At 44.2% G+C, this 21,711-nt stretch overlaps 1 protein-coding gene across 24 annotated transcripts in view; it reads right to left on the reverse strand.

The window, feature by feature from the left end:
• LOC103790783 (uncharacterized) overlaps window positions 1-21,711 on the reverse strand; it is a 70,675-nt gene that overhangs the window by 31,220 nt on the left and 17,744 nt on the right. For 19 of the 24 annotated variants that reach the window (XR_013529313.1, XR_013529318.1, XR_013529312.1 and 16 more), the window contains 14 exons: window positions 20,918-20,945; window positions 20,338-20,405; window positions 19,882-19,909; window positions 15,961-16,007; window positions 15,265-15,286; window positions 14,950-14,994; window positions 13,310-13,377; window positions 12,858-12,891; window positions 10,943-11,010; window positions 10,477-10,501; window positions 3,539-3,588; window positions 3,020-3,044; window positions 1,483-1,550; window positions 1,031-1,064 (listed from right to left, as the gene is read on the reverse strand). Coding sequence is in view for 12 of the 24 variants with exons in the window: in XM_078355497.1 (XP_078211623.1) it covers window positions 1,031-1,064; window positions 1,483-1,550; window positions 3,020-3,044; window positions 3,539-3,588; window positions 10,477-10,501; window positions 10,943-11,010; window positions 12,858-12,891; window positions 13,310-13,377; window positions 14,950-14,994; window positions 15,265-15,286; window positions 15,961-16,007; window positions 19,882-19,909; window positions 20,338-20,405; window positions 20,918-20,945 (610 nt within the window). In the remaining 12 variants the exon portion in view is untranslated. The remainder of the gene's footprint in view (window positions 1-1,030; window positions 1,065-1,482; window positions 1,551-3,019; window positions 3,045-3,538; window positions 3,589-10,476; window positions 10,502-10,942; window positions 11,011-12,857; window positions 12,892-13,309; window positions 13,378-14,949; window positions 14,995-15,264; window positions 15,287-15,960; window positions 16,008-19,881; window positions 19,910-20,337; window positions 20,406-20,917; window positions 20,946-21,711) is intronic. The other 5 variants (XR_013529323.1, XR_013529322.1, XM_078355495.1 and 2 more) reach the window with 1 other exon arrangement.

The raw sequence follows: 21,711 nt of genomic DNA on the forward strand, positions 1-21,711 counted from the left end.
TTGTATTTTTAAAGACCAGGTTTCACCATACTGGCCAGGCCGGTCTCGAACTCCTGACCTCGTGATCCACCCGCCTCAGCCTCCCAAAGTGTTAGGATTACAGGTGTGAGCCACTGTGCCTCAACTTTCCTTCAGTTATTTGGTGCTGTGTCTTGGGTGTGTGCTGAACTGCAGCATATGAAAGGCTTGTGGTGATAATCTCATTAAATATAATGTCTATTTTCTGCTTTTGACCAGGAGCTGAGAAAATAATCCAGCACTGCAGACAAAATCCTGACCTCTCAATGTCTGTTTCCCACTCCTGACCACACCAAAGTCCACTGTAAAATGTTGCTATTCCTTCACTGAGTTATGTGATGTTTGGGACAATCCTATGAGAGAGACAGTGTTTGGGATTTCTAAAGGCTATCAAACTTCCATATGCACACCTAGGTGCTAAAACTCTCACATAACGACAAATTATACCAGAACTATGTGATTACTTCCGAGTAGTAGTGGTGGCATCAACCTTCCTCCCGCTCCTGAGTTCATCTCTGCCTCTTCCACTGAAGGGATAAAGAGATTGGCAATCTCCTCTCTGCAGTATCTCCATGTGATTAATGGAGATATTAAACTTACCTCCAGCTACAGATGTGGTGGAGGATAAATGGGCTGATTTATATAAGGTGTTCAGTGGTGATGAAATCTTTATTTACAACATTCACCTTTGTGTTGAGCTCTGCACATGGTAACACGCTTTCTGGACAAATGTACACAAACTCCCAAAGACATTCACAATCACTATAAACAGACTCTTACCTTATAACCCCCACCTTGAGGCATCCCATTCTATTTCACAAATATGACACTATGGCTAACAGGAACTATGGAGGAGAGCCACCACTCTTCAGTACACTCTTAATTTCTGCCCAAATCTTGTTTTCCAAAAAGAAGCTCCAATGACAGTGCCTCATTAGACAAAGCAGGCAAGAAAGTGTCACTTTCTCAACACTAAGATTTTTCCCAAGCAGAATGATCCCAGAATACGTACTCGTCCATTCGGAAAGTGATGAAGATGACTCCTCCTGCATTAAGAGAAAGAAAAACACTGAGGGTAAGATTATGCTGTGTCCTGTGTACACAGGTCTTTTTCCTAACTGTTCCTAACAGGCGCTGTTGGAAAACCAGATGGAAAATTGTGGTGGTGGCTACAGCCCCAAACATAAAGCCTAGAAAACACTTGCAGAAAGGCACCAGCTTTTTGGGCAGGATTTTAAAGCTTATTTTGGTTCTAAATTCATAATTTTCAAGAAACATTTTCTCCTGAGGAAAATGCTTGCTGACATAGTTTATATGAATTCTCATTTTACATTTTCCTACCTAGAAATTCACTAAGTCATCTATAATGTACATGGTAAGATTCTCAAATCTTTATTCAAGTACAATAAAAAGAAACATAGGAAGATAAATAAAATTTAACTTCCAGACAAAGGAAGAACTTACTGTAATAACCGAGAGGGATCCCTGAGAGGGTTCCATATGGGGACATGGTGCAGGGTACTCTTGTTGATCTAGGAGACATAGGGCAAGTGTCACCACACGGATTCTACTGAGGAAATCCCTTGCGTTGTATTGGGGGGTGTGGACAGGAGGCTGGCTTATGGAGGTGAGTTACAGCAGACGGAGCTGTAGACCCACCCTCCTCATCTCACTCTGTTGCTCAGGCTGGACTGGTGTGGCATGATCTAGGCTCACTGCAACCTCCACCTCCCAGGATGAAGTGATTCTCCTGCCACAGTCTCTCAACTAGCTGGGATGACTGACACCCACCACCATGTGCAGTTAATTTTCTTGTTGTTAGACACAGTGTTTTGCCATGATGGCCAGGCTGGTCTCAAACACCTGACTTCAAGTAATTAACCCACCTCGGCCTTCCAACGTGCTAGGATTACAGGCATGAGCCACCGCACCCAGCCTGGTCTCTGCTTTTAAACAGGAGCTGAGGAATAACCCAATCACAGCAGCTCCTAACCTCTCCCTGTGTGTTTCACATTTCTAACCACAGGAAAGTCCACTGTAAAAGTTACCTATTCTAATCCTGGGTTATGTGACCATTAAGACCATCCCATAATGATAGAGAGTGCTTAGAATTTCTATAGGCTATTGTACTTCCACATGCACACCATGGTTCTCAAAGTCACTGCTAGGGTGATGAGTTATACAAGGGCTGTGTGATCAATGCAGTATAATAGCCCACAGCATCACCTCCCACCCATTCCTGACTTTGCACTTCCCTCCTCTATTTAGAAGGCCATGAGTTTGGGAAATTTATCTCTGTACAAACTGTATCTGAGGAGTGCATACATTAAACTTACCTTAAGCTACAGCTGTGGTGGAGAATGAATGGGTTGATGTATTTAAAGTGTACGTACATCAACTATTTGAAAAATTAATACTAGTGTTGTACTTTGAACATGCATAAAAATTCACAGGGACCTTCACACCCACTGCACATAGACTCTCTACTCCATACCTCCCAAACCTGATGCACACCACCCTCTTTCATGTAAGCAACACAACTTCATGAAAGCACTACAGAAAGACGGTACTATTCCCTACCAAACTCTGAATGATTTTTATACAAAACTGCCTAAAACCTCTTTTCTGTTAGGAAGGTTAAACCAGAGAAATTCTGTAACAAAAGCAGGGTAAAAAGTGTAATCATTCTGAAAAACTAAGGTATTTCCTTAGCAAAAAAGTAATCCCTGGGAGTGAAGGCAAGAGGGAAAAGATCATTAGTACAAATACCTAGTGCATGCGAGGCTTAACACCTCAATGATGGGTTGATAGGTGCAACAAACAACCATGACACGTTTACACTTACGTAATAAACCAGCTCCTTCCACACATGCATCTCAGAACTTAAAATAAAATTGAAACACACACACACACACACACACACACACACACAGACGCACACACAGAAGGTAGGATATAGTGGCTAATGACTGTAATCCCAGCACATTGATATGATACTTACCAGCTTGCTGCAGTCCTGTAGCCTCCTGTAATTACAGAAAATAAACTGCTATGAGCACCAGACCATGCTGTTCCCTGACCTTCCTGCACTTGGTAACATTAAAAAACAAGATGGAAACAAGGGTTCAATCAAAGAAGCCCACAGGAAGAAGCGAGCACATCGACTATGCTAAAGACAACGTTTTTCTTGGATGATGTTTCCTTCCAACCATGTTGTTTGGCCATTATGTGCTTTTAGTCCCCAAAAGAAAACAAACCTGCCAAGGCAAAAAAACTTGTGACCACAGAGTGTGTGGTTAATGCTGTCATTTTCTCCCACTGTCTTGAATTGAGTCTCACTCAAGAAGAGACTCTCGTTCAAAACTCCCCCAGCCAAGGAAATTCTGTAAGTCACCTACAATTTATATGGAAAAATTCTCCTATCTTATATAACATTTTCTGATGTTGATTCAAAAAAATAAAGTCAAGAAAGCAATAGTTTAACTCAGACACAGCCTGTGGCCTGCATATCCCATTGTACCTTGACCCATGCAGCATCAACGGAAGGGTCCTCCTGCTGAAGATCAGGCCCTAGAAGGATGCAAAGTGACTGTCAATACCTGGTGGCATTGCTCATTAACAACTCAGGGGCATGCTACGATGTGAGTAAAGGGGGAGAATGGCAGGAAAAGGACAGGAGCGGAAAAGAAAGGGAATCAGGGCCTTTGGGTTTATAGCTCCAGGCCACCTGGAATAGTCCATCTCAAACATGGCACCCCACACAGGGCAGGTTATGTTTCCCCGCAGGTGCTCAGGGTTCCTCCTTTCTAATCTGAGCTCAGCCATCTTGCCCTCCCTTCTTCACCCCTTCCAAAGTCATTTCCTCCCACAGTTCACAAGTAGTGCTACCCTGACTATGACCCCATCTACAAGATTTTCTACATGATAAGGAACAAGCTTGACTCAGATAAAATATTACATTCTGGCCAACATATGCTGTTGTATTTATTTATTTTACCTTTCTAACACTTTTTACTTTAAGAGATAACAGTGCTATTGTATTTATTAACCCTTAGTAAAAATTTAAACCAAAATATGAAAATACTCAGTGATCCTATCACTTGAAGATAACCGCTGCTTAGCATATGGTATTTCTCTTTCCACTCTTTATTTTCATCACCTCATGTGTGTTAAATGGGGTCCACAGCTGATCATACACTGGCTCCAAGGCTCTCCCAGTCCTGGGAGAAGGTGAGTGGCCGAAGGTGCGATGTTGATCCTCTCTAACCAAGCTGTGCAGAACAATCTAGCTACACAAGGACCACCTGTCAGGCTACTGCCAGAAGCTATTCACTGTGCCACGAAAGGGAGATCAAGCTGGGTAACTACCCTCAAGTGTCTGGCCTAACCCTCAAGTTCATCCCTGCTGATCATGTCCTCTCTGGGCTAAGTTGAACATTTCAGGAACCCACTCCTGTTCACTGTCTCTCACTAGTTTCTGTTGGAGCCCCTGCCATCAACACAAAGAAACATGGAGAAGACAAGAAACAAAGTAGCTCCTCTAAGAAAGCTCCTAGAAAAACGGCTACCATTCAGGCCAGCCATGAAGTCGTAGCTAAAGTCTACCTTTAGATGAGGCTGGAACATTCCAGAGATGCCCAGGTAATAGGGTACAACTCACTCTCCTGGTGTACACCTTGGCTTCCCCTCCACCTTCATGGCTTTGCTGCCCTCATGCCTTTCTTCTATTCCTCTAAATCATGTATCTTGGCAGGCCCTGGCCAAGGCCACGACCTGCTCTCTCATAGAGCCCACTGGGCAGCCGTCTATGAATTATACATCCACAATGTCGCTAATTCTGATCTCAACCTTTAATCACCCACAGCAGAAAGCCCACCGGGTACCAAACAACAATAACAATAACAAAACAACAACAAACAAAAGCTAAGGATATTCTCGGGATTAAAGAGGACTTAGGGGAATTGGGTTACAAGGAGATGGCATCTGAGGTTAACAGGAAACATTTGAAAATCACAAAAGCCTCAGTGCTTTTAATTGCGGGATAAGTACTGACATTGACACGGCAATAAAATTTGATTTATAGACAATAAGTCTCCACACAGCAGCCTTAATCTGCAGCTGAGGCCAGCAGTTGTCAGGCCCTCTCAGGGTTTGCCTGAGCTATGCAAAGACCAGTAGGGAAGGCACCCGGCAGTCCTGACACAGAGAACAAGCTGGGTCTGACTGGAGTGTGAGGAGCAGCTCAAGACTGTTGGGCCAGAGAGGACAATGTGACAAGACAAGTGACCCCTATGCCAGCTGTCCAGCACTTCTGTCCTGGGCCCACTTTAGTCCAGGGACCAGGCTACAGGGAGAGTGAGAGCCACTGTCTACAGAAACACAGCAACCCCTCCACACATATCCCCTAGGATTCCTGCCAGCCACAGAGGGCCTTGAGCAAAAGCTGGCCTCGGGCCTCTCAAGTAAAAACCAAATCAGTTTTCATTCAAAGCCCAAGGATTTGGCATTGGATAAGACTGGGTGAGGAGTGGAGGCCAAAAATGTGCTCAGTCATGTGTTTCTGGGGCATACGTAGGAATCCCAGAGGAAAGATTCTCTCCAGGAAGCACCCTTAGAGCAGGAGCAGGCAGTGAGGACAGTACAGGAAGGTGTTGGTGCGGGTCCCGAGAATGTAGAGAAAGAGAGTGCACTCCCTTCACCTGGCACATGTATGAGCGACTTTGTCTTCAGAATCACATAGCGCCTGTGAGGGGCTGTGTTCCACCCCACACTCAACTTTACACCTGCATACTAATCTTCTGTTTTCTATTCACAGAGCCCATGAGAACAAAACTCTTACGACTTTCTCATTAAGATACAAAACAAGCCAAGTGAGAATTCTACACCTATTTTCCTTTGATGTTTATTAACTTCAGAGATCCCATCCTAGGCTCCAAAACAAGGATTGTCTCTCACTGTTGTACCACAATTGTACGCAAGAATTGTCTCTCACTCTTCAACCCCGGAGTGTTGGTCCCGCCCTGATCAGTCTATTTCCTCCTGGATAGATTCATGAGCCCATGTACACACACACAAACAGCACTGCTGCTCTGTCCACTGTGATTCTCCCTGGGCTCTGTGACCTTGGGGGCCTTTATGAAAGCACTGCTCACAGTTGTGAGCCTTTAGATGAGACACAGGACATGAAATAATCTCCTTCAACTGTTCACTGAAACTGGCTCATAGCATCTCTTACTTTCAGTCTGAGAACCCTGAGATTCCACCCTTGATGCACGTGCACTCAATTAGGTGAGTGCAGCAAACAGAACCTGGGCCAGACTCACAGCAGCTGCTTCCCAAATGATTCTGGGAGAATGGCGATGCTCTCTTAAGAGTACACTTTTGGCAACTGGGCATTGTAGCATGGCTCTTGTGAGGTTACAAATTTTTTTCATTTATTTAAATATGAATGAGTACATATGCCACTGAGGACCACACTGGAACGCCAGGTCTAAACACAAAGATAAGGAAGATGTGACTCTCCCCCCTGGTGATTCTGGCGGAGTGGTTGCTGCTCTGACCTGATCATTCACAGAGGGGTACTTCAAAGGCACATGAACAAGCTCCAGGACCCCTGTGTAGTGCAGGGAGGCCACAACAAAAATAAAAAAGCCTGGTCCACCGAAGGAGAACTCATAAACAGAAGAAAGAACATCTTCTGCAAGGAGAAAAACTGAACCAAAGTAGCCAGAATAGAGATGAGGAAGATACTTCATTGACTTCAGAGACAACCCTATTGTCCTGTAACCTTGGATCAGAACCCACTCAGGTTTCTTGATTACCATGAGAAACAACAGACTGAAGAAGATGAACAGGACACCTTTTCACACTCGTGCTGGATCTCAGCAAAAGGGTTGCAAGCATTGGAACATCACTGGAGGCCAAATGGGCTGCCCAGGCTGAGCTCCGGGATGAGAAGGCATCATGAGGACATAGTCCCAGCCCTCTCAGTGACTAGTCATGGCCAGGATTCATTCACACATGAGTGAAACAAAACAAAGTTTGGGACTAATAATTCCAGGACTATCTCAGAGAAACAGGCAAAATGATATCTTATAGGTCACACAGGAGAGCTGCAAGGACCATGTGGACTCCGGAGCAGCACCTCTCCCTTTGCTGAGCTCACCCTGCACTGAAGCAGGGTCCCTCCTCACCTCCCCTGCAACTAGTGTGGGCAGGTGCCCTGCCTGAAAGCTGACACTCCCTCCAGTCACACAGGATTCTGGGCCAAACCACACGTGGCCAACAGCAACTACACAGGGACCAGCTGTCAGGTGACTCCCAGAAGCAGGTGAAAAGTAAGAGCTGCTCTCTGTCCCAGCCACAGGGAGACCAGGCCTGGGAACTATGCTGTGTCTGGCCTGACCGTGAAGTCTATCGCTGCTGATTATATCCTCTCTGGGCCAAGTCAGATGTTTCAGGAACTCACTCCTGTTCTCTGCCTCTCATTAATTTCTGTTGGTGCCACTGCCATCAACATACAGGAAAATAGAGAAGACGAGAAAAAAGAACATAGCACCTCTGTCCAGGGTCTTAGGAAGACCGCCAGAAAGTGCTAAATCCAGCTCTGAAGTCAAAGTGCAACTCATTCTCCCTGTGTCAAAATGTGAACATCCCAGTTGTGCCCAGGTGATGATGTAGAACTGATGCATATCATCAAGAAAAAGGCACAAATTACGAACATATTCAACCACATTATGCAAGTGCTGAGATATTTCATGACCACCAGGCCTGCCTTTCAAGAGCTCCTGAAGGAAGCACTGAACATGGAAAGAAACAACCAGTGCCAGTGACTGCAAAAACATACCAAATGGTAAAGACCATCGACACAATGAAAACACTGCATCAACTGACGAGCCAAAGAAACAGTTAGCCTCAGAATGGCAGGATCAAATTCACACATAACGTTAACCTTCAATGTAAATGGGCTAAATGCCCCAATCGAAAGACAAAGACTAGCAAGTTGGATCAGAGTCAAGACCCATTAATGTGCTATATTCAGGAGACCCATCTCACATGCAAAAACACACATAGGCTCAAAATGGAGAGATAGAGGAAGACTTACCAAGAAAATGAATTAAAACAGGGGTTGCAAACCTAGTCTCTGATAAAACAGACTTTTAAGAGACCTTAATGGTAAAGGGATCAATGCAACAAGTAGAGCTAACAATCCTAAGTATATATATATATATATATACCCAACACAGGAGCACCCAGACACATAAAGCAAGTTCTTCATGTCCTACAAAGAAGCTTAGACTCCCACACAACAACAGTGGGAGACTTAAACACTCCACTGTCAATATTAGACAGCTCAACGAGACAGAAAATTAACAAGGATATCCAGCACTTGAACTCAGATCTGGACCAAGCAGACCTAATAGAAATCTACACAACTATCCACCCCAAATCCACAGAATATACATTCTTCTCAGCAGCATATCACACCTACTCTAAAATTCACCACGTATTTCGATGCAAAAGAATGGAAATCATAACAATCAGTCTCTCAGACCACAAAGCAATCAAATTAGAACTGAGGATTAAGAAATCACTCAAAACCACACATCATGGAAACTGAAAAACCTGCTCCCGAATTACTGGATAAATAAGGACATGAAGGCAAAAATAAAGATGTTCTTTGAAGTCAGTGAGAACAAAGACACAATATACCAGAATCTCTGGGACACATTTAAAGCAGTGTCTAGAGGTGGATGTGGGAGAAGAGTAGCAGCCACAGGAGCGGAATAGCCAAGAAAGGGAATCAGGGCTTTTGGTTTCTAGCTCCAGGCCACGTCGTAACTATGAACTAGCCAATCTCAAACAGCACACCACACAGTGCAGGCTGTGTGTCCCTGGCCCCCTCGTAGGGCTCCTCTTTCCTAATCTCATCTGAGCTCACTTGTCCTCTTATTGATTCCTGCCAATGTCATCTCCTCCTTAGAATCTGTATGTGCTGCTGTCTGTATATCATCTCCTCTAGAAGATTTTGTACTGAATAAGAAGCAACCTTTCTTGAAAGAGGAGATTTAATTCTAGCCAAAAGGTTTTATTAACTAACTTTTTGTTATTAGGCAATTAAAACAAGACTTGAAAACACTCAATTATCCTATGATTTAAAGATGACCCCTACTTAGCATGTGATTATTTGTACTTCCACTTTTCCTTTTCAACACAATGTGTGCGCACCATGGAGGTCACTGCTGCACACTGACTCCAGCATCGAGACGGCCCGTCATGCGAGCGGTGCAGAGGAGGGGCACTGATCCCCTCCAACCCAGCTCTGCGTGTGATTCCAGCTGGGAAAATGGGGCCAGGCTAACACCCAACTTGATCCTTAAGGTTCTAAAAGATACTATGTCCTGGCATTGGGTTCTACTGAGTTTCAAATGCTTGTGGTCATTATCTTTTTAAATGTGATAGAATATGTCACTATTGGTTCTCAGATTTTGAACATAAGGTGAGGAATGACTCCACCACTGTAGACCAAAAGCCTGTGAACTCTGTATGTTTTACATTAACGATGACACTAAAACCCACTGTGCAATGTACCTACTCAAACAAACCCTGGGAAAGTTGACCATTCAGACCATCCAATGATGACAGTATCGGGGATCTGAATAGGTTTTCATTCTTCCACACGCACACAGAAGTGCTGGAACAACTTGGCATAGTGAGGAGCTATGCTAGGGCACACCACAGCTGACTGTACGATATACCTACTCCAACACCGGGTTATGCAACCACTGAGAATATCTAACAACAATAGACAGTGTTTGGGGCTTTCATACATTTTCAGGCTTTCACGTGCACCCAGAGATGCTAGGACTCCCTGGCATAGTCACGAATCATACCAGGGCATTGTGATGCTTCCAGTGCAGTAGAACATAGCACCATTTTTTTCCCCACTCCTGAGCTCCCAATTACCTGTTCCATTGAGGAGACAAGACCATAAAATGTTCACCACTGCCTCATCTCTGAGGATGGGAATATACAACTAACCTTCACATTCAGCTGTGGTAGAGGATGAAGCGACTTATTTATGAAAGTGCAGTGGTGATAAAACTTGTTTTTAGAATGTTAATTTTTGTGTTGTGCATTGCACATGTTTTCTGGGTCAGAGCACACACACTTTCAAACATATCCACAGTCAGTCCATGGAGACTCTCTCCCTTATACCTCCTGATCCTGATGCACACCATCATATTCTATCTGAATGATGCTGCTGCTTCCAGAAACTAGAGATCACCTCAAGTTCTATAATGGACTCTCCATCGTTCTTACACCAACCTGCTCAAACCTCATTTCCAGCAGGAAGCTCCAACCAGAGTTGTTTTCCAGCACATGTAGACTAGAAAGTACCACCTTTGTCAACACTAAGATTTTTCCTTACCAAAGGGGTGATCCCAGAATACATACCGTCATCCAATAAAGTTGAGTATCCCTGCATTTAGGAAAAAAAGCAAAAACAAAACACCATGAGGGTCAGGCATGTTGTGTCTTCTGTGCACAGCTTTTGTCTTCACTTGGGGACATTACAAAACCAGGTGAGAAATACTGGTAGAGGCAATAGCCCCAATGCCTAGAAGATGTCTGTGGAAAGACACGATGTTTTCATCCATGATGCCATGATGTTTCCACTTTATTTTTCTCAAATTCACTTTTTTAAAAAAACAGTATTTATCCTGAAAAAATATACTTCCTACCACACAGTTCCTAAAGAGCTGTTAAATTATGGATGCCATCTTGAATCATACTTAGTTGGGGAAAAAAACTCACTTTGCATTATCCCACAAAGAAACGGTCATCTATAATGTACAGTGTAAGATTTCCATATTCTAATTAAAATGAACAACAAAATACCCATTTCAAAGAAAGACTTTACCTTGTGAATGGCTATAACTTCTTCTGACGAATCTATCCCAGGCAAGATTACTGCTGGAACAAATTCTCCTGTATGCAGAAAACAGAGTAACAATCAACACATTGTTTCCACCGAAGGAGCCACTCTGGTGGCCTTGGGTGCTGTGAAGAGGGTGCTGGCAGGTGTTGACAAGCCGGGTTAACAGCACAGGCTGAGCTGCTGCTGACCCATCCCGCTTGGTGGTAAAGGCAGGCAAATGGGGTCATGAGAAGAGCTATGGACAATGAGGCCTTGGTCCTCTAGCTAAAGCAAGCTCCTCAATGTGAGAATGCCCATCTCAAGCAGGGCGCACCACACACGGCAGGCCGTGCTTCCCTGCAGCATTTCAGGGCTCCTCCTTCCTAAACTGACCTGAGCTAACTTGCCCTCCCTTCGTGATCCCCTCGAGGTCATTTCCTGCTCAGGATCCACATGTGCTACTGCTGTGTCCCTCTTAGATCATTTTGTACTAGATAAAAAGCAACCTTTCTTCAAAGAGGAGACTTAATTCCAGCCACAGTATTCTATACATTCACTAAACTTTTGTTTTAAAGAAGACTATATCAAGACTTGAAAATACTCAATTATCCTACCATGCTCTTGCTGGCACTGACTCCAGCACTGGGACAGCGCATCCTTGGGAGCAGCAGGTGGGGGTTCTGACCCTCTCCAACCCAGCTGCACAGAAGATTCCAGCAGAGATGAGTACCAGGACAACACCCAAGTTTTTCCTTCAATTCTTTTTTGAGATGGAGTCTTGCTCTGTCACCTGAACTAGAGTGCAGTGTCATGATCTCCGCTCCCTACAACCTCTGCCTCCCTGAGTCATTGGGACTGCAGGCACATGTCACCACACTTGGCTACTTTTTGTATTTTTAAAGACCAGGTTTCACCATACTGGCCAGGCCGGTCTCGAACTCCTGACCTCGTGATCCACCCACCTCAGCCTCCCAAAGTGTTAGGATTACAGGTGTGAGCCACTGTGCCTCGACTTTCCTTCAGTTATTTGGTGCTGTGTCTTGGGTGTGTGCTGAACTGCAGCATATGAAAGGCTTGTGGCGATAATCTCATTAAATATAATGTCTATTTTCTGCTTTTGACCAGGAGCTGAGAAAATAATCCAGCACTGCAGACAAAATCCTGACCTCTCAATGTCTGTTTCCCACTCCTGACCACACCAAAGTCCACTGTAAAATGTTGCTATTCCTTCACTGAGTTATGTGATGTTTGGGACAATCCTATGAGAGAGACAGTGTTTGGGATTTCTAAAGGCTATCAAACTTCCATATGCACACCTAGGTGCTAAAACTCTCACATAACGACAAATTATACCAGAACTATGTGATTACTTCCGAGTAGTAGTGGTGGCATCAACCTTCCTCCCGCTCCTGAGTTCATCTCTGCCTCTTCCACTGAAGGGATAAAGAGATTGGCAATCTCCTCTCTGCAGTATCTCCATGTGATTAATGGAGATATTAAACTTACCTCCAGCTACAGATGTGGTGGAGGATAAATGGGCTCATTTACATAAGGTGTTCAGTGGTGATGAAATCTTTATTTACAACATTCACCTTTGTGTTGAGCTCTGCACATGGAAACACGCTTTCTGGAGAAATGTACACAAACTCCTAAAGACATTCACGATCACTATAAACAGACTCTCACCTTATAACCCCCACCTTGAGGCATCCCATTCTATTTCACAAATATGACACTATGGCTAACAGGAACTATGGAGGAGAGCCACCACTCTTCAGTACACTCTTAATTTCTGCCCAAATCTTGTTTTCCAAAAAGAAGCTCCAATGACAGTGCCTCATTAGACAAAGCAGGCAAGAAAGTGTCACTTTCTCAACACTAAGATTTTTCCCAAGCAGAATGATCCCAGAATACGTACTCATCCATTCGGAAAGTGATGAAGATGACTCCTCCTGCATTAAGAGAAAGAAAAACACTGAGGGTAAGATTATGCTGTGTCCTGTGTACACAGGTCTTTTTCCTAACTGTTCCTAACAGGCGCTGTTGGAAAACCAGATGGAAAATTGTGATGGTGGCTACAGCCCCAAACACAAAGCCTAGAAAACACTTGCAGAAAGGTACCGGCTTTTTGGGCAGGATTTTAAAGCTTGTTTTGGTTGCAAATTCATAATTTTCAAGAAAGATTTTCTCCTGAGGAAAATGCTTACTGACATAATTTATATGAATTCTCATTTTACATTTTCCTACCTAGAAATTCACTAAGTCATCTATAATGTACATGGTAAGATTCTCAAATCTTTATTCAAGTACAATAAAAAGAAACATAGGAAGATAAATAAAATTTAACTTCCAGACAAAGGAAGAACTTACTGTGATAACCGAGAGGGATGCCTGAAAGGGTTTCATATGGGGACATGCTGCAGGGTACTCTTGTTGATCTAGGAGACATAGGGCAAGTGTCACCACACGGATTCTACTGAGGAAATCCCTTGCGTTGTATTCGGGTGTGTGGACAGGAGGCTGGCTTATGGAGGTGAGTTACAGCAGACGGAGCTGTAGACCCACCCTCCTCATCTCACTCTGTTGCTCAGGCTGGACTGGTGTGGCGTGATCTAGGCTCACTGCAACCTCCACCTCCCAGGATGAAGTGATTCTCCTGCCACAGTCTCTCAACTAGCTGGGATGACTGACACCCACCACCATGTGCAGTTAATTTTCTTGTTGTTAGACACAGTGTTTCGCCATGATGGCCAGGCTGGTCTCAAACACCTGACCTCAAGTAATTAACCCACCTGGGCCTTCCAAAGTGCTAGGATTACAGGCATGAGCCACCGCACCCAGCCTGGTCTCTGCTTTTAAACAGGAGCTGAGGAATAACCCAATCACAGCAGCTCGTAACCTCTCCGTGTGTGTTTCACATTTCTAACCACAGGAAAGTCCACTGTAAAAGTTACCTATTCTAATCCTGGGTTATGTGACCATTAAGACCATCCCATAATGATAGAGAGTGCTTAGAATTTCTATAGGCTATTGTACTTCCACATGCACACCTAGGTTCTCAAAGTCACTGCTAGGGTGATGAGTTATACAAGGGCTGTGTGATCAATGCAGTATAATAGCCCACAGCATCAACCTTCCACCCATTCCTGATTTTGCACTTTCCTCCTCTATTTAGAAGGCCATGAGTTTGGGAAATTTATCTCTGTACAAACTGTATCTGAGGAGTGGATACATTAAACTTACCTTAAGCTACAGCAGCGTCCTAGCATGGGGGCACCCGTAAGTATTGGAGATATGGAATAGAGAGCCCAATATTCAATGCATGCATACACAGTCAACTGATCTTCGACAAAGGTGCCGAGAATGCACAATGGGAAAAGGAAGGCCTCTTTAACAAACGATGGTAACACTCCATATTCTCATTTAAATAACAAAATTTACCAGTGTGCTCAAGGGTGTGCTTCTTTGTCCATTGACAAGACACTAGAGCTTTGCAATGACCCCAGAGCAAATCTTCATCCTGTCCCCATGCCCAGAGAGAGCCCTTGAGATCAGGAGTAAACAGCAAGGACAGACAAATGAATGTGCTGCCATGAAACCTAACGGTTCACAAGGTGAGGATCAGTTTCTCCTAAGCATCTGGGCACACTGTGGAAGACTTGTTGTCTTCAGGATTAAGTAACTGCCATGACAGAACTGTGTCCCAAACCAAAGGCTTTAACATTTTGTAGTGGCAGAGGCAGAAAAGAGGTATCCTCAGAAAGACCATCTTTAAATAATAAAGCAAGAACAAGGTACACAAAAAAAAGAAGAAAAAGAAGAGGTGATCACAGACAGGGGACTCACACTTCTCACCACTATGACATTAAACTCTGACAAGAACAAACTTCAGCCACGTTTTCTTTTTCTTCTCTTTCTACATACTCGTTCACCCTCCCAAGCAGTAAGCAGAAGCTGTAGGCTCCTGGGAACCTGCTTTATTAGATTCCACCTGTAATCTTGTTGCCTACCTGGAAAGATGTCTTCTTCACTGTTGAGATTTTCCAGAATCCACTCTTTAGAACCATCAACAGCAGAGTAAGTCAGAGAGAGGTGCACTCACTTCTACTCCAGGTGAAGCCACGTCGGCTCACGTAACATCCCCTGGCTGGTCCTCTGGGTTCACATGCATTCATACAGTCCCTCTGATCATAGTTATACACTTGCAAAATTATTTGCTCTCACTAAACCCCCAATATTCTTTAACCAGAACCCAGAATCAGGTTTCTATATATTAAAACCAGCAAGTTTGTTCCACAGCAAGTGAGCTACTTCAGGGTACATACCATAAACAGCGAGTGATGAACTCTGCAATTAGACAAAAGAAGACACTATGAGGATCAGATTAATTCTTCTGCACCCCCGCCCCCACCCCCACAGATCTGTCAGTCTCTTGATGACTTCAGGAAACTAGTTGTAAGACAATGTTTAAGTCAAAGGCCAAGAATCAAACATGCTAGAATAGAGGACACCTGTGGAAAAGACAAGACCTTTTCCCACAGAATTTATCTAGAAGTTGATTTACACTGGCAAATACACAATGCCTAAAGAAAAGAGGAAAACTGGTGTTGAGGAAAATTCCTCTGCGTTACAGTTGATAATGAATGCTGTCATCTAAGAACATTCTAATATATCAGGTATCCGATGGGAAGACACTCCCATTGAATTCCAACCCCAAAAAGAGAATTGGACATGTCAGACATAATGTGTCTTCTCAGATTATCACAATTAACAGAAGGAAAGAAATCAGAAAAGAAACAATTCTTTTTTCATTTTCTTTTGAAGTTTAGGTTCCAGAATGCATGTGCAGGACTGTGCAGGTTTATTACACAGGTAAACATGTGCTATGGTGCTTTGCTGCATCTATCAACCCATCACCTAGGTTTAAGCCCTTCGTCCATTAGCTATTTATCCTGATGCTCTCCCTCCCCAATCCCCACCTGACAGAGCATTCTTTAGAGGACAGAAAAAGGGGTTCTTACCTCGCCATCATCCTCAGTAGTGATGCTCCTGCAATCCTCAGGAGGAGCTGGAGGGAGACAGAGTAACAGTCAGTACCCTGGTGGCTAAAGACTGTGAGTAACTCAGGGAGCTTTGCTGGGTGTGGCATATGGAGTGTGGGACTGAAGATTCTGAGAACATCTCAGAGTAACAACTATGTTCAAATAGTACAGTGAGGGAGTCTCACCAGATATCTTTCATCTTAGACAATGCCAAGACCTAATAATACTCTCGCATTCCCAATTCCCAAAAGATATTAACCAATCAAAAAGCAAGGCTTAGATGTTTGCTGTGACATAGGCATATAAAACTAGTCTCCTGGGAAAGGTAATTATTAAATACCAGAGCAAGAAACGATGGTTACAAAAGCAGCCCACAAAGCCCATGGACACACATCCTCTCATCTCTATCTTATTGAAATACAACAGAAATAAGTCAGACCTCTACAGCTATTTTTTTTTTGTTCTGGCTTCATAGCCCCCTTCCTAGGTTCCAAAGCAACAGGTGTAACCCAACTGCTCCCAGAAATACTCCTAGGGTATCATTTTTGTTTTTTTTGTTTGTTTGAGACAGAGTCTTGCTTACCAGGCACCAGGCTGGAATACAGTGGTGAAATCTCAGCTGACTGCAACATCTACCTCCTGGTTTCAAGCAATTCTCCTGCCTCAGCCTCCTGAGTAGCTGGGACTACAGGCACGCACCACCACGCCCAGCTTATTTTTGTAGTTTTAGTAGAGACGGAGTTTCACCATGTTGCCCAGGATGGTCTTGATCTCTGGACCTCGTGATCCACCCACTACAGCCTCCCAATGTGCTGGGATTAATGGCCTGAGCCACTGCACCCAGCCTAGGGTATCATTTTCTACCTGCAGAAATTGTCCTACTGAAGCTTCCCTCATGGATGGTGTCCACTGGCCAATCTTTAGAGACACAAATCTCAGCAAGAAGTTATTTCAGAGAGTGACTGACCCACCCTCCTACTCCAGGTGAGGTCACATTGGATTACACGAGATAACTCTAAGCTTTCCTCTGTGTTCTCAGACTCTCTCTAAGCTCTGTGGAGCCAGAAGTCTTCAACAAGGCATTGCTTATACTTTCCAGCCTTCAAGTAAGAAAGAGAAGCTGAAGGAATCACCTTTCCATTTTTCCTTGCACTGGCCCATTATGGGTCTCACCTCCAATCCCACAACCCTGAGATCCCAACTTTGATGTGCACGCTTTGAGTGCCATGAGTCCAACAATCAGACCCTGGGCCAGGCTCACAGCAGACATGCAAGACAGCATTCTGTGGGGATGGAAATGCTCTCTCATGTACAGCTGCTGGGCCATTTCATGGTGGCTGTCATGATGAGGTTTTGAATATTTCATTGTACATATTTATTTAACTATAAAGAGGCACGTATATGACTGAGAAGCACACTAGATGGGACAGCTCCAGAGATCCAGACATGAGGAAGACCTGACTCCACTCTCCTGTTTTTTGCAAAATTGTTTGTTGCTCTGATTCTACCACACATTTACGGTTACTTCCTGGGCATATGCACAAGGGCCCGTCACTGTGGAACTAAGGATATGACAGTGAGGACAACATCCAGGTCCAGAGGGATTCCAGCAGGGATGTGCTTGCACCCAGTGGAAGAGCGTGGCCCTGCACACCCTGTCTAGACTAGATCAGAGCAGCAGGAGCACAGGGGTGGGGGTGTCTCACTGTCCTCAGGAGCTCACCCTCATCTCCATAAACCCTGACTCAGAAGCTGGGCAGCCTCCAGGATGAGTGTGTGGCTCAACAAACTGGACAGGCTGAGAAGAAAACCTTTCCACACCTGCACTAGATCCCAGCCCTGGGGGGACCTAGAGCTCATCCCAGGGGTGTGTTCATTAAAACATCCATGGAGCCTAAAGTGTCCATCCCAGGACTGAGCTCTGTGGTAAGGACAAATGAAGAAGATACAGTCACTGCCCTGCTAGTTAAATACCCATAGCAAGGGTTCCTCTATTCACCTGTTGGAAGACTCAGACTTTGAGGCCGAAGATTTTAAACCATCTCAAAAATAAGTGGAAACTGAGATGTTATGGACTGCACCGAAAAGTTGCAAGGATGACCTGGAGTCTGGAATCAGTCCCCAGCCCTTTGCTGAGATCACCCTACACTGGAACTCATGTCCTTCCCCACCTGCCCTGCTACTCTGGAGTGCTGCAGCTGCCCAGGGCAAGAGCTAGAAGACTCTGTCCAGTTAAAAAGCATTCCTGGGCCAGAAGACCCTCGGCAAACAGGGTCTACTGAAGACTCATTCCTCAGGAGATTTCCAGAAGAGGTAAAAAATAAAAACTTGTCTGTCTCAGCCCCAGGAAGATCAGGCCTGGGACCTCTCTGTGTCTGGTCTGACCCTGAGGTCCATTCCTACTGACTCGTGTCCTGCCTGTTCTGTGTCAGGAAAATGGGGGCCTGATTCCTCTTCTGCCCCTCTCTGCAATGAAACTCTGCTGGTATCATTGCCATCGTCGCACAAAGAGATGGAGAAGACATGGGTCATGAAGGAAGCTCATTTCTCAAGGTATTTAGGGTGAGGTTCACACCAAGCTTTTGACAGAGAGGAAGGCCAAGTCCTACTCACTCCTCCCCAGAAGGGATCTCATAACCTGCCTGGGCCCTGGTGATAACATTGAACCGATGCCCCTAACATTGCAACCTTGACCTTCTCTTTTAACAATGTCCCAAATGTCCTCATTGTTTCCCCTCTGATCCTCTAAATCATGTTCCCCTTCAGGTCTAGCATGAGGTTCTCCCTTGCTCTCTCCCATGGAGCCCGCTAAGCAGGTGTCCATGAATTCTGAGAACCTCAATGTTGGTAACACTGACATTTTCCTTCACTCACACACAGCAGCGCCCCTGCAGCACCAATGGGAAGCTTTGTCTAGAGATTACAGATGTCTAGGACAATCTGGTGATGAGAAAATCACTTCTGGGGTGAACAAGTGACATTGCACAATCAAACAGTTTCATTCTTTTCTTCCACTGGAAAAATACTGACACAGACAGGACAATCAAATTTTACTAAAAAGCAATGCATCTCCAGAGAATGAATGCTCCAAAAAAAAAAAAAAAACCCCTCAAACCATCATGTGGTCCCCTTGACATTCATCATGACTTAAAGCACCTACCTTAGCTCTCTGTGTGTAAACGTTTTCAGAAGTAAACAAAAACTTATTTCAACAATAGCATCAATAGGGCATGATGGAGAATCTTTTGTCTCAGATCTGAGTTCTTCATGGAGACATCTGTTTCTCACAGCATGCCCTAGGATCCTCACACCTATTAGGAACCTGAAGCTAGGGAGGTTCTCCAGACAAAAGCAAGCAAGAAAATCCCCCCTGACTCATCACTTACATTTGCCATTAGGAAGAAAGTAATATTAGAATATATACAATGTTAGGGAGGGGAACAACACACACTGTGGGAAAAGAGGACAGGAGAGCATCAGAATAAAGAGCTAATGTATGTGAAGCTTAATACCTACATGATGGGTTGACAGGTGCAGCAAACCATGCCACACTTTTAGCTATGTAACAAAGCTGCACATCCTGCACATGTATCCCAAAAGTTAAAATCAAATTTAAATTAAATAAGAAATTGCCAGAGAAGCAAGTCTAGAGAAACAGAAAGAAGCTTAGCAGCTGCCTAGGGCCAGGGGTGTGGGCCTGGAAAAAGAAGAAAAGTGACTACTAATGGCGACAGGGTTTCTCTGAGAGGGAATGAAAAGATTCTGAACTTAGATTGTGAAAATGGCTGCACAGCCCTGTAAATATAGTAAATACACTACATCACCCACTTTAAATAAGTGAATTGTTTTGCAAGTCAACTGTGTGACAATAAAGCAGTTTAAAAGAAAAAGAATACTTACAGAGGTCATTTAAGGCTGTCACAGTGACCTGCAACAAGAGAAAAACACAATACATCATAAGCATCCTATCATGCTGGGTGCTATTGGTGCAGATCTTTTCACATGGTGACATTAGAAAACCACATGTCACTGGTCCCCAAATTAAGCATAGAAGATGCTTCTGGAAAAGTAAAATGTTTTAAAAATTTATCAAGTGGCCATGTCAGCTAGCAAATACCAAATAATTTTTCAAAAATGATATGTTGCTACTGAGAAATATGCCACGACCAGATTAAGTTATGCTATCTTTTGACTGACATCGTGAATCAGGCCTCAGTTGATCATAATCTCCACTGACTGACTGCTAGAGTCCATGACAACTGAGATCTGATTCACAACGGCAGTCAGATATTCACTTGATATTCCAGAGGCCCCAGAAATAAAAATTTCTCTTCGAGACAAAGAAATGCATCTTACCACATCAGAGAGCAGCTCATCATCCTCGATGTCTTCCAAGATGAGGTCCTGTAGGACCTCAACAGGACCTAAGAGAACACAGAGTGACAGTCAGTGCATTGGTGCTGCTGAGGAATCTCACAAGGAGCTTTGGGAAATGTGGACTGGGCTGGAGTGCATGGAGCTGGGCGTGTGACAGGCATGGACCCAGCTGCTGCTGGACCATTCTCCTTGGTGCTGAAGGACGAAAAGGAGAGGGGCAGAAAGAAATGAAAGAGCCTGGCTTCCTAGCTAGGGTAACCTCATCAATGTGAAATCGTCATTTGAAGAACCGGTTAATACAGAAAGGCAGTGTACTATAGAAACAGGAAGTAGATTAGGGCTGCCTAGAACCAGGGGTGTGGGGGGTTGGGGAATACAGAGAAGTCACTACTAAGGGGGTTTTCTGAGAGGGAACCAAGAGCTACTAAAATTAGATTCTAACAATGGTTGCACAACCCTGTAAATATAGTAAAAACACTGAATCACCTACTTAAATGGGTGAATTGATTTGCATGTCAACTACATCTCGGTAACTGTTTACAAGAAAAAGAATACGTACGGCGGTGACACCAAGCCGCAGGCTTCTCCTGCAATAACAGAAAAGGAAACACCATGAGGATTACATCATGCTGGGTCCTGTTGGCACAGGTCTTGTATTCACTTGGTGACATTCAAAAACCAGATAGCAGGCTGGGCAGGAAGGCTCACACATGTAATCCCAGCATGTTGGGAGGCTGAGGTGGGCAGATCACGAGGGCAAGAGATTGAGCCCATCCTGGCCAACATGGTGAAACCCCGTCTCTACTAAAAACTACAAGAAACCTGGAATGGTGGTGGTGAGAACCTTAAGTCCCAGCTACTCAGAATGCTGAGGCAGAAGAATTGCTTGAATGCAATAGGAGGATACAGCAGTAATCTGAGATCATGCCACTGCACTGTAGCCTGGTGACAGAGAGACTCTGTCTCAAAAACAAAACTAAACTAAACAAAAAACCAGATGTCAAACAGTAATGAAGTCACAGGCCCCAAATGGAGCACAGGGGATGCTTGCAGAAAATGCAGTGGGTTTGGAATACCTAGCAAGTATCTATGCTGGCTGAAAAATACAAAATTATTTTCCAAGAAGAAAATGTGGCTACTGAGAAATATGCCCATGACCAGACTGTAAGTTATGCCATCTTTTGACTGACATCATCAATTAGGCCTCAGTTGGTCAGAATCTCCACTGACTGGCTGCTAGAGTCCATGACAACTGAGATCTGATTCACAACGGCAGTCAGATAAAAATGATATTCACTTGATATTCCAGAGGCCCCAGAAATAAAAATTTCTCTTCGAGACAAAGAAATGCAT

This window comes from Callithrix jacchus, chromosome 18 (assembly GCF_049354715.1).
Source record: "Callithrix jacchus isolate 240 chromosome 18, calJac240_pri, whole genome shotgun sequence".
In the NCBI taxonomy this organism is placed as follows: Eukaryota; Metazoa; Chordata; class Mammalia; order Primates; family Cebidae; genus Callithrix; species Callithrix jacchus.